The sequence below is a fragment of the Saccoglossus kowalevskii genome, chromosome 10 (assembly GCF_978046115.1).
Source record: "Saccoglossus kowalevskii chromosome 10, keSacKowa6.1, whole genome shotgun sequence".
Lineage (NCBI taxonomy): Eukaryota > Metazoa > Hemichordata > Enteropneusta > Harrimaniidae > Saccoglossus > Saccoglossus kowalevskii.
Window position 1 is genome coordinate 35,107,474 of NC_140650.1, and position 16,016 is coordinate 35,123,489.

General features: G+C 35.4%; 2 protein-coding genes across 2 annotated transcripts in view; one reads left to right on the top strand and one right to left on the bottom strand.

The window, feature by feature from the left end:
- On the bottom strand, window positions 1-10,927 carry LOC102805043 (uncharacterized). Its single transcript, XM_085504558.1, has 8 exons — window positions 10,610-10,927; window positions 7,859-7,970; window positions 6,499-7,222; window positions 5,454-5,548; window positions 4,925-5,204; window positions 2,137-2,270; window positions 1,693-1,798; window positions 1-905 (listed from the first exon to the last, which is right to left on the bottom strand). The coding sequence occupies exons 1-8, from the start codon at window positions 10,639-10,641 to the stop codon at window positions 715-717; spliced, it is 1,674 nt and encodes a 557-aa protein (XP_085360684.1). The 5' UTR covers window positions 10,642-10,927; the 3' UTR covers window positions 1-714.
- Window positions 10,924-16,016, top strand: part of LOC100368659 (nucleolar protein 14-like) — a 20,580-nt gene continuing 15,487 nt past the window's right edge. Inside the window, exons 1-4 of the mRNA XM_002742384.4 lie at window positions 10,924-11,024; window positions 13,666-13,853; window positions 14,312-14,446; window positions 14,690-14,834. Of these exons, the coding sequence (XP_002742430.1) occupies window positions 13,668-13,853; window positions 14,312-14,446; window positions 14,690-14,834 (466 nt within the window). The 5' untranslated portion in view covers window positions 10,924-11,024; window positions 13,666-13,667. The remainder of the gene's footprint in view (window positions 11,025-13,665; window positions 13,854-14,311; window positions 14,447-14,689; window positions 14,835-16,016) is intronic.

The window sequence follows — 16,016 nt, forward strand, 5'->3', positions numbered from 1 at the left end:
TGAGTTTGAATGTCTTCATTTATTGTGTTTATGTCACATTCAAAAACTTTCCTTTGTTTACTTCAGACACAGCAGTGCCATAATGTGTGATTGTAATAAATCCTGTCACTGAATTGACACAGCATAAAATGCTTTTCGTTGCCATGTTGAGATATTAGCTTTCATTAAATTATTACTACAAGCAGGTAGACAATGTATAATAATAAAGTTATCACAAGAATACAGCAAAGTATGCCCTCAGGCAGTACAGGGTTGTTATCTCTCATTAAATTATTACTACAGGCAAAGAAAAGATGTATAATAAATAAAGTTATCACAAGAATACAGCAAAGTATGCACTCAGGTAGTACAGGGTTGTTATCTCTCATTAAATTATTACTACAGGCAAAGAAAAGATGTATAATAATAATAAAGTTATCACAAGAATACAGCAAAGTATGCACTCAGGTAGTACAGGGTTGTTATCTCTCATTAAATTATTACTACAGGCAAAGAAAAGATGTATAATAATAAAGTTATCACAAGAATACAGCAAAGTATGCACTCAGGCAGTACAGGGTTGTTATCTCATTAAATTATTACTACAGGCAAAGAAAAGATGTATAATAATAAAGTTATCACAAGAATACTGCACTCAGGCAGTACAGTAACACATACAGGTAGATGTGCATGACAGATTTGCAAAGCTTAAATGCAATATAAAATGTCATTACATTAAAATTCTGATTGTCTCATGAGTACAAACTGTTGAATCACAACAATGAGACTAATAATGCCACCAACAGTGCCAACAACAATGATGATAAGATCCTTCACAATAATTCCTTTACTGAGTTGATTCCATTGAAGTTTTAAATGAAAAACACATGGTAGTATATATGCCAATAAAGAACTACCAACAGCACCTACCAAGAAAACAGATACAAAAAAAAAATATTTATAATTTCATGTTTCAAAATATAACATTCAATCATAGATGATATGTCAATAAATATTATGACCCCTAAAAGTCGTACATCCTGGCATTATGCATGACCCCTAAAAGTCGTACATCCTGGCATTATGCATGACCCCTAGAAGTCGTACATCCTGACATTATGCATGACCCCTAAAAGTCGTACATCCTGACATTATGCATGACCCCTAAAAGTCAAACATCCTGGCATTATGCATGACCCCTAAAGGTCAAACATCCTGGCATTATGCATGACCCCTAAAAGTCGTACATCCTGGCATTATGCATGACCCCTAAAGGTCATACATCCTGGCATTATGCATGACCCCTAAAGGTCATACATCCTGGCATTATGCATGACCCCTAAAAGTCATACATCCTGGCATTATGCATGACCCCTAAATGTCATACATCCTGGCATTATGGATGACCCCTAAAAGTCATACATCCTGGCATTATGCATGACCCCCTAAAAGTCATACATCCTGGCATTATGCATGACCCTTAAAGGTCATACATCCTGGCATTATGCATGACCCCTAAAGGTCATACATCCTGGCATTATGCATGACCCCTAAAAGACGTACATCCTGCCATTATGCATGACCCCTAAAAGTCGTACATCCTGGCATTATGCATGACCCCTAAAAGTCGTACATCCTGACCTCTAATTTACATCAGACATTATTTAGGGCTATTGTGGTCAAACAACAATTTATAAGAATAAAAAAACTTACCCACAAAAGCCGAAACATATGCAAATGAGTCGAAAAATAAAAATGCTATTAATAGAGTTAACAGAACAAGGAGTGTCCGTAGAGTATTACGTTTCCATGCCGATACCTGGAAGAAAATATAAAATATTATGTCAGCATTGTTTCAAGTTTTCCACAAAATTTTCGATGTTAATGTTTTAATAATTCACATGCTTGTCACAGTCACAACCAAAGAGAGATTTGTTTCGAGTTCTGTGATATTTAAAAAAATGTGTTTGTTTTGTTTATTTCCATGAAACTCACTCATTTAATTTTCAAACTGATATAAAATCAGACCAAAACATTTGCAGAACAAATCATTTGAAATACTTCATCCCTAACTAAAAATTATAATAAATCCATTTCCTCTTTACTAAACACTATATAAACGAACAACATACATGTATACTGTGAAATTAGACTTACTGATTGTGGTATTGCTATGGCAACTGTCAGATTACTAATACTCGGTTTGTCACCTGCTGGCGTCTCTACAACAGGTTTCTCACCAATGAGGGCAGCAGACTCCTCATTTTCTTTAGATGGACCACAAACAGAGCCTGAAAATACCGGTAAAAATGGACTTAGACCGGCCACCAGAAATATAATGTATATATAATTGGTCGTTGCATTTGACTCCTGGTTGGTAAACCCAAGCTTAAATCCTACCTGGGTAAAACACCAAAAGTTGTTGACCCCCGGGTGAGTGTGCTGCAGACTCAATGGGAAGGGCCATAGTCACTGGCCAAGAGTGATTCACTAAAGAAAGCAACTTTGGGGCAACTGCGGTTAAGGTGTTGCAGATGTCAAGGTTCAATTAGGCCTGGTTGATTTACTGTGGTTCAGGTCTGCCGATGTCAGGGTTCAATTAGGCCTGGTTGATTTACTGTAGTTAAGGTCTGCAGATGTCAGGGTTCAATTAGGCCTGGTTGATTTACTGTGGTTAAGGTCTGCAGATGTCAGGGTTCAATTAGGCCTGGTTGATTTATTGTGGTTAAGGTCTGCAGATGTCAGGGTTCAATTAGGCCTGGTTGATTTACTGTGGTTAAGGTCTGCAGATGTCAGGGTTCAATTAGGTCTGGTTGATTTATTGTGGTCAAGGTCTGCAGATGTCAGGGTTCAATTAGGCCTGGTTGATTTACTGTGGTTAAGGTCTGCAGATGTCAGGGTTCAATTAGGCCTGGTTGATTTATTGTGGTTAAGGTCTGCAGATGTCAGGGTTCAATTAGGCCTGGTTGATTTACTGTGGTTTAGGTCTGCAGATGTCAGGGTTCAATTAGGCCTGGTTGATTTATTGTGGTTAAGGTCTGCGGGTGTCAGGGTTCAATTAGGCCTGGTTGATTTATTGTGGTTAAGGTCTGCAGATGTCAGGGTTCAATTAGGCCTGGTTGATTTATTGTGGTTAAGGTCTGCAGATGTCAGGGTTCAATTAGGCCTGGTTGATTTACTGTGGTTAAGGTCTGCAGATGTCAGGGTTCAATTAGGCCTGGTTGATTTATTGTGGTTAAGGTCTGCAGATGTCAGGGTTCAATTAGGCCTGGTTGATTTATTGTGGTTTAGGTCTGCAGATGTCAGGGTTCAATTAGGCCTGGTTGATTTATTGTGGTTAAGGTCTGCGGGTGTCAGGGTTCAATTAGGCCTGGTTGATTTATTGTGGTTAAGGTCTGCAGATGTCAGGGTTCAATTAGGCCTGGTTGATTTATTGTGGTTAAGGTCTGCAGATGTCAGGGTTCAATTAGGCCTGGTTGATTTATTGTGGTTAAGGTCTGCAGATGTCAGGGTTCAATTAGGCCTGGTTGATTTACTGTGGTTAAGGTCTGCAGATGCCAGGGTTCAATTAGGCCTGGTTGATTTATTGTGGTTTAGGTCTGCAGATGTCAGGGTTCAATTAGGCCTGGTTGATTTATTGTGGTCAAGGTCTGCAGATGTCAGGGTTCAATTACGCCTGGTTGATTTATTGTGGTTAAGGTCTGCAGATGTCAGGGTTCAATTAGGCCTGGTTGATTTACTGTGGTTAAGGTCTGCAGATGTCACTGTTCAATTAGGCCTGGTTGATTTACTGTGGTTAAGGTCTGCAGATGTCAGGGTTCAATTAGGCCTGGTTGATTTACTGTGGTTAAGGTCTGCAGATGTCAGGGTTCAATTAGGCCTGGTTGATTTACTGTGGTTAAGGTCTGCAGATGTCACTGTTCAATTAGGCCTGGTTGATTTACTGTGGTTAAGGTCTGCAGATGTCAGGGTTCAATTAGGCCTGGTTGATTTACTGTGGTTAAGGTCTGCAGATGTCAGGGTTCAATTAGGCCTGGTTGATTTACTGTGGTTAAGGTCTGCAGATGTCAGGGTTCAATTAGGCCTGGTTGATTTACTGTGGTTAAGGTCTGCAGATGTCAGGGTTCAATTAGGCCTGGTTGATTTACTGTGGTTAAGGTCTGCAGATGTCAGGGTTCAATTAGGCCTGGTTGATTTATTGTGGTTAAGGTCTGCAGATGTCAGGGTTCAATTAGGCCTGGTTGATTTACTGTGGTTTAGGTCTGCAGATGTCAGGGTTCAATTAGGCCTGGTTGATTTATTGTGGTTAAGGTCTGCGGGTGTCAGGGTTCAATTAGGCCTGGTTGATTTATTGTGGTTAAGGTCTGCAGATGTCAGGGTTCAATTAGGCCTGGTTGATTTACTGTGGTTAAGGTCTGCAGATGTCAGGGTTCAATTAGGCCTGGTTGATTTACTGTGGTTAAGGTATGCAGATGTCAGGGTTGAATTAGGCCAGGTTGATTTATTGTGGTTAAGGTCTGCGGGTGTCAGGGTTCAATTAGACCTGGTTGACTATTGCTGTGGTTAAGGTCTGCAGATGTCAGGGTTCAATTAGGCCTGGTTAAGGTCTGCGAATGTCAGGGTACAATCAGGCCTGGTTGATTTACTGTGGTTAAGGTCTGCGGGTGTCAGGGTTCAATTAGGCCTGGTTGATTTACTGTGGTTAAGGTCTGCAGATGTCAGGGTACAATCAGGCCAAACTGATTTCTGGATAGCATATCAAACTGCCATAAATTCATTTGGTTACACAGCCCTCTCATGTAGACCCAAACATGAAATGGTTTACATGGTAAAATATACTGTTACAGTAGTATACAGTTGCAGTGAGCAGTAGGATTTTTTCTGCATTTTAGCAACAATACTATAACATAAAACTAATAGTTAAACACATGTACATGTATCTCACCTGGTGTAAACAATATACCTTCAAATATTTCAATCACAGGAAACATTTGTAATGGATAGGTGAACAATATACCAATACACACAGTAACCTTGACAATAATTACCACAGAATCATCATCAGGAAAGTTCTCTGTTATCATCTGGCTCACACTATCGCCATAGTGAAGGTAACCTATTATACCAAATGCACCGAGGATAAAAGTAAGAAGAATAATTCCACCATGGAGAAATGCAGAGAAGTTGTGACGATTTCCTTTCATACTAGACTCTATTGGTACTACCTGAAAATCAAAACAATTATTTATCATCAAATTAGTAGATATAACTATTTGAGTCTCAACAGTATTAAATTTCATCAAGACAACTGTCTGCAAAAATCAATTCAGAGAAAAATTTCCAAAATTTTGCAGAATTGCAATGAAAAAAATACAGGAAGTACGAGATTTTCGCAAAACTTCATCCTTGCAATTGCTTTCCAATTATCAAATATTCCAAATGATCAAATATTAAATTTAATAAATTCACCTTACCACTCCAATACCTTCATATGCTGCAGTCATATGACCCCAAAATACAGCAAACGTGGCAAAATTAATAAGCTTGATATTATCATAGATTTCAATATCTGTAAAAGACAATAGCTAAATAAATGAAAAATCACTTCATAAAGTTTGAATCTATTGTATATATTTTGAAGTTTAAAATAACCATCGAATTTGGGCTTAAGGATGCAGTGAAGGTTTTCAGGAAGTTAAATTCACACTAACTATTTTTATAGAATTGTTTTAAACCATATCAAACTATATATTTTATGATTAAAAAATCAATGTTACATTAAATACAACCTTGATGTGGTCATGTGACTGCTAAAAAAATCCTTTATTGAAGAATCAAATGAGTACTGTGAGGAAATTGAAAGGGATAACACTATTGGTTTTATTGAAACATGTAGAATAAAACATAACAGTCACAGCGATTTAGCATAATTGTTTTTTCTTTCAAATTTATATTAGCAATATGTTCATTTTTACATTCAGATAGTGAAATCTGTAGAATGCATGAATTTAACAAAAACTGACAAATTTTCATATACTGCAGAATACTTTATTTTAATTAATTATTAAAATACATGTAAATATAGTCATCACAATGCCGGTTATTAATTTTGAATTTGTCATAGAACAATTAGATATAGTTAAATAGATTTTATAAGATCATTTTGATTAACATGTTCCAAAAAAAGTCTACTACATCCTTAAAACTATGATTGACTTTCATTTTATTTGCTCTTTCTCATTTGTTTGATGGAACCTTTGACTCGTTTGTTTGATGGAACCTTTGACTCGTTTGTTTGATGGAACCTTTGACTTGTTTGTTTGATGGAACCTTTGACTCGTTTGTTTGATGGAACCTTTGACTCGTTTGTTTGATGGAACCTTTGACTCGTTTGTTTGATGGAACCTTTGACTCGTTTGTTTGATGGAACCTTTGACTCGTTTGTTTGATGGAACCTTTGACTCGTTTGTTTGATGGAACCTTTGACTCGTTTGTAGTAAGATCTTTATGTCTACTCACCAATTAAAAGATAGAGAAACATTAGAACAAATCCCAGACACAGTGACACATTGGCTAGCATACTAACTGGTCCAAGCTTTCTGATGTTTCTTATGAATGCAAATATAATAAACACAGGCAGTGGAAATAAGATGAGTACAAAAAATGGTGGTGCTGTTGATTTGTATACAGTAGAAGTGGTGGAATTCTCTGCATATAATTCAGTCGAGCTCAGATTAGAAATGATTTCAGATATATTATTCATAGCAGATGTTATAGAAGATTGGAAAGCTTCAAAAGACAACAGTTCTGTTGATTTACTGAAGTCATTTAAATCATACAATTGTTGAGTTTCGTGCTGCTGTGCCGGTAAATCATTGAGTGACATATTTGGTGTGGACACTGCCTTATTAGGAAAGAATGATCCAAATGTTGTTGCTAGATAAATGACATATGTAGAACAGAAGCCTAACTGAGTGATACACAGTCCAATGTTCACTAAGATGACTCCAACTTTTCCCATGCACAGCTGACCAATATCACCATAAGTCAGGGTACTCTCAAAATGCTCAAGCAATTCTTCTCCACTTTTTGATAGTGCACCATTTTCCGCCTCAAGGTCAATTTTGGATGGGGTATGGTGAATGGTATGGAGTCGGCTGACTGCTTCCTGCTTGCATTTAATAATCAAATGGCAGCAATGATCTGTTAAGCCAGCAATTATAGCTAAGCCAATCACTCCTAGCTGAAAAAAATAAGATGGTATAGACATAAATATATCATTAGTTTTCCACAAAAAGTTAAAATATAATTTATTTTTTGACACAAACTGAATAAAATCAGGGATTGCGTTAACCCCAAATTTTGCTTTCCGCACTCCAATTATTGAAGAGGGACCCAGTTTTCAGGCAAACTGGAGTCCAATCTCTAATAAAGTTATCTAGGGTCAAATTTCTATTTCTTAAAATTTTGTAAGTGGGACTCGTCTTGCCGAGAAACTAGCGCAGAATTTTACCAAAAATAGATAATTGAGCTTATAGTTACATTGTTACTATGTACTGAGTTTGAAAACAATGTGACTGAGATCTGGTCCCAGAATGGAAGAAATGGCCACTATTCAGCCATGTTGAAATGAATCGTCAAACAAATACATGTGTGTGTTTGTGTGTTGCGACTAAAGCATGTTGTATCATTAATTTTTGAACACGATCTTGCAGGGCATGTCAGAAATATCGATATGGTTCTGGAACAGCATTTGTTAAAACAAAATCCATTTATAATCTGGTCTGGAAAATAAATCTATAGTCTCTAGAGGGACTGTGTTAAACCAACCAATATTTATAACAACAAATCACATGAACAAATTAAGGTCTACACTTACAACAAGTCCACTTTGAAGAAAGTCGAAGGGTACAGCAAGATAGTTAGCACCAATAAATGCTTTGAATATGTTGGCAAAGTCGTGGCTATTTTGTAGTATTCCAGGTTTGTGGCTAAAAACAACAAGTAGAACAATCGCATTATACCAAGCCATGGTTAAATAGAACATAATACAATGTATGACAGAATGCCATGGCCTCGTCCTTAAGTTTGTAGGTTTATTTACATGAGTGATTAGGTGTATCCTGCAGCCGTATTTCCATGGGTGAAGTAAGTGAAAATACAGCATGGATACACCGCATCACAAGGAAAATCATAACCAATTCATTCAATATTTTCAATATTACCTAATTTAAAATCTGTTAAATGATCAAGAGAGTATCTGTCATTGGCGGGGGATATGTTTTGATTCATTTTCGATCCAGGATTTCAGTGCGTTAAAAGCTACAAGATTTGTTTCCTGATCAGTATAGAAATGACAGTCAAAATGACAGTAGCACAATACTGACATTGATGTTGTTTTTAGTGGATTTAGAAGCAGTTTGCAATGGTCTATGAAGGCTCATTTGCATAATTTACCATGAAAGTATAGAACCTTCATTAAATCAAAATGCGACTAATTTTAATAGTTATTTTGAGCTCTTCATATTCTGGTTGTGAAAAAAAAAATTCTGGAGGTTTTATTATTCAAATATGCATAACAATAACATAAAAAATATAAACAAAGTGTTGAATGCACCGAGGCATGTTAATTAAGTTGTGCATTAATTACCAAGAAAATTATCTACTGGTACTCGTTTATCACATTTACATATTTTTGCAGTCAATAACAATAATATTGAGTAAGTATGAATCCTGCAGTACATATGTAATACTGTAAAAGGGTTAATTATTCACTGTGTTTTAATTTTGCTTATTTCGATAACTGGAAAATGCACTAAATTAAACCCAGTGAATATGTAAAATTTAGCATAGAACACATTATCTAAATAATAAAACCGTGAATATGCCTGAAATGGTAAATCAGTGAAATATAAACCCAGTGAAAATTAGTCATTTTACAGAAATGCATCATCATCCATACAATGTAGCCTAGCATATGACCAAATATTGATGCTAACTCACCATCCAAAAAATAGATATAATTATATTTTATGCATGGAAAATTAAGTAAAATGACAGAAAATTTTGATAAAGGTGAAATTTATTTTACTGAAAAAAGTGCATATGATGCTGTTTGGCAATATTTAAAAAAAATAGGTTTAATATAATAATATCAAATCTATCAAAGTCTTTGCAAAGTCAATTTGAAAATAAACTTAATTTCAACTACAACGTAAGTTAGAATTTTTTCTGTCACTCGGTGCAGTGTATCAAATGGTAAAATGCTAGTTCCAGGCCCATTATAGAATGAGCTATTTTATTTTGTTTCCCCAATTTTAATCGCTTTTTGTTGTTGTTTTAATCACTAAAAACTACTATACAATGTACCAGTAATAGCAATAAAGTCTGCCAATGTTGGCTCATGCATATACATGTATGTAGTGAATTGTGCAATAATATCTTGTTATTGCTTAAAGCAACAATAGTTGAGGGACTGTGCACAGTGTTACGTCAAGGTGCTCATCTGTTGAAATCTAGTTATATCGAGCGAACCTCAGGGTTTATGGTACAAGACAAGAACTAAATGCTTCTGCCGGCCTCTTGCTGATTATTTTATGTGGTATTTCCCATAATCACAATTTTCATATACTTCAACAATGTTGCATTTCATGTGACATTCATTAGACATACGTAGGATAACTTTTCTTATGCAATTGTGTCTAAAACAATACATGTTTATTTATTTATTTATTTATTTATTTATTAACACACAACATCCCTCGGAGGGGATGAAAAGGGTTACAAATCAGATATTAGTAAAAGAAAAATAACCACATAAAGAGTAAGGGAACAAAAAGGCATAAAAAAAAAAAAAAAGATAATAAGTTGAATACAAGGAATGTATTACTGGCTTAGTTTATGTAGGTGCTGCTGTCTTGTATTAAAACAGTTTTTTAAATATTGCGCTAAAGGAATTGACATTTTCTCGTCACTTAGTAATGATATGAATTTATTTTCATTACTAAATTTGTCAAAATTTGGTATACGTTTATTAGCTACAATGTAAAGTTTTGATCTTATTTCATTGTAATGAGGACAATTTGTGACAAAATGTTGTTCATCTTCAACATGGTCATTGTCGCACATATTGCAGACTCTGTCTTTAAAATCCAATCCTGTATGCCGGCCTGTTTCAATTTTCAGACAGTGGTTCAGATGTGGTTCAGATGTGGTAAGATTATGTTATCTTAATGTGGCTATATTTAAACAAACAAAATGTTCAAAATTACAGCTATTGTGGCTAATTATTGCAAGTCACGCCCAGGTCAAACCTCATACTTGCGATTTCATTTAGAAGAGCGCATTGGATTGTGGGAAAATCAATGTTTATCAACACAAATGTCGCACATGCGCAGCTCGACGTCCAACGCAGTGGGCGGAATATGGTTTATTTGTTTGATATTTCAGTTTTCATAAAGTCGATCGCTGTAAACAGATCACATAACTACCAATTAAACCTTGAATATGAATATCACTGACTTTAGAAACAGATAAATATTATAATTTAATGCTTTATGAAATAAGTTATTATCCCAGTTCCTTCTCATGACTCACGAAACGTTAAAGCAAAATATAAAAATATGCTCACATTTGTGTTTGCACTGCCGAGACGTCACCCATCTTGAAAAGTTTATAGGTTTGTATAAATTGTATCGTCGACGGATATCACAACATTCCCCGGTCAGGGTCACATCAACGGCAGCTGGACAGGTACACTTCACGTTAAACTTTACGGCCGATAGCCTATATGTTTACCAGTTGCCTGCCAAACTATACAACAACATTGACCAGTTTTATTTTTAACCTACACCACAAGCGCCTAACTCAGCGGCGTCAACAAGTCATTCTCACACGAAGGTCTGCTGACTGTCAGCTGAGTCTGAAGTTGCGTAATTTCCCAAAAGCCCTTTGTACATCCGGTTTAAAGGTCACACGTGTTGTATACGAATGTTGTCACGCTGGTGTTTTATCCGAAATAGAACAGGACGACAGCTTCTAAACAGGTGATATATATTTTCAATGTTGTCACATGTAACTATACAAAAAACTACTCAAAAATATTGCATATAACATAAGTTATTTGTGGTCGCTTGTCGCCAACATAGGAGATTCGATTTCCGTTGCAACACCATGTGAACTGTACACATTGCCATTGTCAGGGAGACTTTTTGTAGCTGATTTTGATAATGGTATGACTGATCTGTTCATTGACTCCATTTACATTCAATCCACAAATTTATAAAAGAAATGAAATTGATAATAATGTAATAATTATATTACTACAGAAGAAGATAACAAATAATATGAGGTTATTACGAGGATACCGAAAAGGATGCACGACAGCCGTTGCATCGACCGCCACTGCGCGTTGGTCGATACTTCCGCTGTGGTGTCTGCAATTATTATCATACTTTTTTTTTCTCCCAATGATACACCATAGGAATGCCGGAATCCAAAAAGTTTAGAACAGAATCAGCAAACTTCTTTGTGTGGGGTCCGGTCAAACTCTGGTGGCAGCCATGTTTGTTTATATTTTTAGAGAACGTTTATGCGCATAATCATTCCATATTTGGAATTCGCATTTCCTAATATGGTAGAATTAAAATACCCCGTAAAATACCACAGAATTACGGCACCCTGTAACCTATGGTGTATGGTGACAGATGTATATTAATATAGTTTATTACATCTTTTACAAGTTTCTATAAGTATGTCGCAAAAGCATTTTATAAATAAAACAAGTATATAAATAGGAAATGAAAATAAATAAAGATAAGTTTACATATTTTGTTCATGGATAGCAGTGCAAATATAGTGTGTGCATATTTATAAATGATTTACCAAACATTTTCGATCCGGTTGTAATCCAACATGAATGAATAATAAACTAAGCTGCCTAATGTATGCTGAATTTAAGACATTCTATCTGGAAGTAAAACTGGTTTACAAAACAGTTTAGATAATCTGGCTTCATCATCATTTCCTTATCTCCTGGTGGAGAATAGAGCCAGAATTTGGCTTCATACAGACAAGAAATGTAGAAGATAACAGTCAACGTTTAGAAGACAAAAGTTATGATTTTCAACAAAAGCAACCATTTGATTGAAAAAGTCAACGTAGTCAATTTATCTATCTACGAGTGTTACTAATGGGAAATTTGAAGCGGCCATAAGTATTCTTAAACTGAAAGGCAAAAAGCACTGTAACCAAGAATACAAAGGATACAAATCTAACCTAAGTCTAAAAATCAGGATGTCCTTTTTTGATAAATTAGTCTATGGCAGTGATATATTATACAATTATTCAACCCAACAGCGATGGACATACAGTTTTAGTGACCTAAAGAACTTATTGTCAACTGAGGTGAAGCCGAGGTTAATATTCAGCTCTGAGGGTCACTAAAACTGTCCATCGCTGTTGGGGTGAGCACATTTTGGCAATCAGTTATGGCAATCTTGCAGGTCACACTCATATAGTTGAATGCATGTACATTTGTACATGTATGAAAACAAATTATACAAGTTGAAAGAGTTCAAGAGCAGTGATTGAATTCTATTAAGTTTTAACATGGACGCCTTTTTTCTTCCATGGTTGTGTTGATAAACCTAATTTCAGCAGCTTCAGCCTGACGAAGAATTATTCTTTACAAACACACCTGGCGCCACCATGTGCGCAGCTATATACCACACTGGTTTATGTCAACACCATTCTCTTTCAACAAATACACTGTACATAATACTGTAAAATACTTTACCGTTATTTTTAGCTTGGAATTTGTTTTCGCTATTTTCACTGAAGGAATGTTTTAGTGAAAATAAAATCCAGCGAATATACCTTTTTTTTCTATATTTTACATTCAACTCGTCAGAAATCAGTGAAAATAAATTCCCCACAAAACACCTAAAAAGTATTTTACAGTATGTCAATATACCGGTACTGTCAAAACACACAAAATCAAACAAAGCGGTGCCGTCACACGGTAAAGTCCTTGACTCTCAGATTATTTAAGTCAGAAATACTGTGTAATCACAGATCAAATGTTTCAAAGCACGTGCTGAGTGCACTGGTGAAACTCATGGCAAATGCAACTAAAAATCATGCATACTCGCTACAAAATTCTGTTCATGATTGGTGTAATAGATAAGTACATGTATGCTTCATAACAGTAAACTTAACCTAAGTTTGCTGTCATTCTTTCTAATTTGTGATTTCTAAAGATTACTGTCACTGCCATATTGTTGCAAACACCAAAACAGCAAAACATTCATTCTCTGACTTGTTTACTATGCACGCCTGGAGAATGATACATGAATAGAACAAGTTGGGTAAAACCATAGACCTTAGTGTTTTCTAAGGTCTATGGTAAAACCAACCTCAACATGCAAACGACTTTACATATACATGTAGCTCCGCTGTCATCAAAGATGACTGAGCAGAGCAATTGTCATATATGAGGTTATCTTTCTTCATTGTGCATCCCTCATTTGTCAACTTTTGTTTTTAACAATTTCTTCTTGAACCACAAACCTGAATGTTTAACTACAGTGAATGGAAACATGAATATTAGGTAACTGGTAACAATAAATAAAATGTACAATTTATTATCAGCAACTGCATCCACTACACTCCTTTGTTCAATTCTAGAAATGGCCAAATCCAAGAAGAACAGGAATGGAATGGCAGACAAAGTCCGGAATACAAAGTCAAACAGTGGGAAGAAAACTAATCCTTTTGAAATAAGGATAAATAAACAAAAGCATGTTGTCTTAGGTCGTAAAACTAAACATGATAAAGGATTACCAGGATTAGCCAGATCAAAAGCTTTGGCTAAGGTAAGGTACAAACTAATGAGAAAACATGAATTGGCCACATCAAAAGTAATGGTCAAATTAGTATTTATAATATTATCACATTACAAAAAGTTGGGCAACAGTTTCAGAGAGGCGATATTTTATACTGCATTTTCATTAAGACAGCAGTGAGCTTTGATATCTCTTCATTACCTATTTATAATGAATTGCCTTGGTCACTCCAAAGAAGATGATACATCTGAATGTTTTACAACCAGCATTTGCACATTTTTCTGTATTAACAATGATAATTCCTTTATTAATTTTAGACCAAACATAATTTTATATTGGCTACTTATTGTGATCAAATCTTTTGAAAAAAAAACAAATTATGCATATTTATTAGGTGAGAGGTAAGAGAATTTGACTAAGTCAGTCAAAGGTCAAAGTATAAGATGGTCATAACCAAAGGTCAGTAATATTATTTCTATTCATTTCAGAGGAAAGACACTCTACTAAATGAATATAAGCAAAGACATAAATCAAATAAATTAGTAGACAGAAGACTTGGTGAAGGGGATGTACTCCTAACTCCAGAGGAAAAAATAATGCAGAGATTTGCATTTGAAAAGCAGGTAGGTGTAAACAACAAAGGTATATCATATATCTTTTTTTACTTCGCCTATTTTATTGCACTGTAAACCTTCTTGGCATGGCTTAGTCAGTTGTGTTCGCCTCTCATCACAGCAGTTGTGAGTTTAATTGCTTCATACAACTCAAAACATTCAAAAAATTTTATTAATTTATCCCATGTGGGTATATTCATCCGTGACGCACCATGAAAATGCATCTGTGTACAATCCTATTTACCTCCTTAGAAACACCATGAGAAAGCATCAGTTTACAACCTCAATGACGATGAAGAACTGACTCATTATGGCCAGTCCTTAGCACATATTGAGAAATTTGAGAATCCTCTTGAAAGTGATGATGAAGATGATGAAGAAATGGGCAGACTTGATGGTAAGATTTGAAGTAAAATACTTCAGTTGTTGTGCAGTGACATGCTGTTCTAGTGGTTAACTCAGTAGTGGTCTCATGCCACTAATTGACCAATGGCTGCTTGCAAGAACAAATGAAATTTTTTAAATATTTTTTTTCTCATGTGCTCACTGTTTGTTGAGGGCATAATCACCTGGGTCAGAGGTGAGACCAACATGTGGTCTTTTGTTTACTACTTAGCGACTGTGTACCTGTGGGTTTATTCTGTGTGTATTTGGATGTTCTAATCTTGGTGTTTTTCCAGTGATTTCTCTTGGTGCAATCCAAATACAGTAGGTATGTCTTGTTTACCTGAGATTTGCAAGAATTGGAGCTGAACAACATGTTTGTTTTTTTCATATGGTTGATTACTGGCATGTTGATTTCCCATTTTTGAGCCATGTTTTCAACTTTCTTCGTCATTTTCATATAGCAATCTCATCATATGTTAGCATTGTCGTCTATGGAAATTCAATTAGTGGTATGAGCCCTGAAGTAACAGTTTGCCTCTATGGCTCTATTTACTGGAATTTAGTCATTTTTGGCAGATCTCATCTTACATAACCAAAGTTTACTTTGACCTAATTATTATAAGTTTTGACCTCTCCTGACCTTGCATAGATCTGATAATTATGAGGTTGTGTGTTCAAGCACACATTTCATGAGATCAGCTCCATTTATTTGGCAGGTATAGTGCAAAGTAACTGGGAATCTTTTTTATTTTTATTTTACCACTTTTCTTGTTTTGTATTCAACTATTTAGACACAATGGAGTAATTTTTTATTCAGAAATGTCATATTTTGCTATGCGTTTCACCAATTTCTGTCAATCTCTTATATCTTGGTTGAAGATTTTGAAAATTTATAATTCGGTATATTTTTTGCCCTAATCTTATTAATTGGCTGTGGTTGGGCTGTGGTCTGTAAATATAAATGTTTTTATTAAACTGGTCCAAAAATTTTATTCATTCATCAATGAATTATTCATGTCACCACTAATTTCAATGGCTCTAGGAATTCTGAGAAAAATGCTTAACCCCATTTTATAGGTTTTTTGTCTTATTTTCACATTATGGCAGACAAACTTAACGATTTGTAGTGCAGTCATTTCTAATGTACCCTATTCAAAGTATGATGAGGTCAAAATTCCAAATATTCAAATAA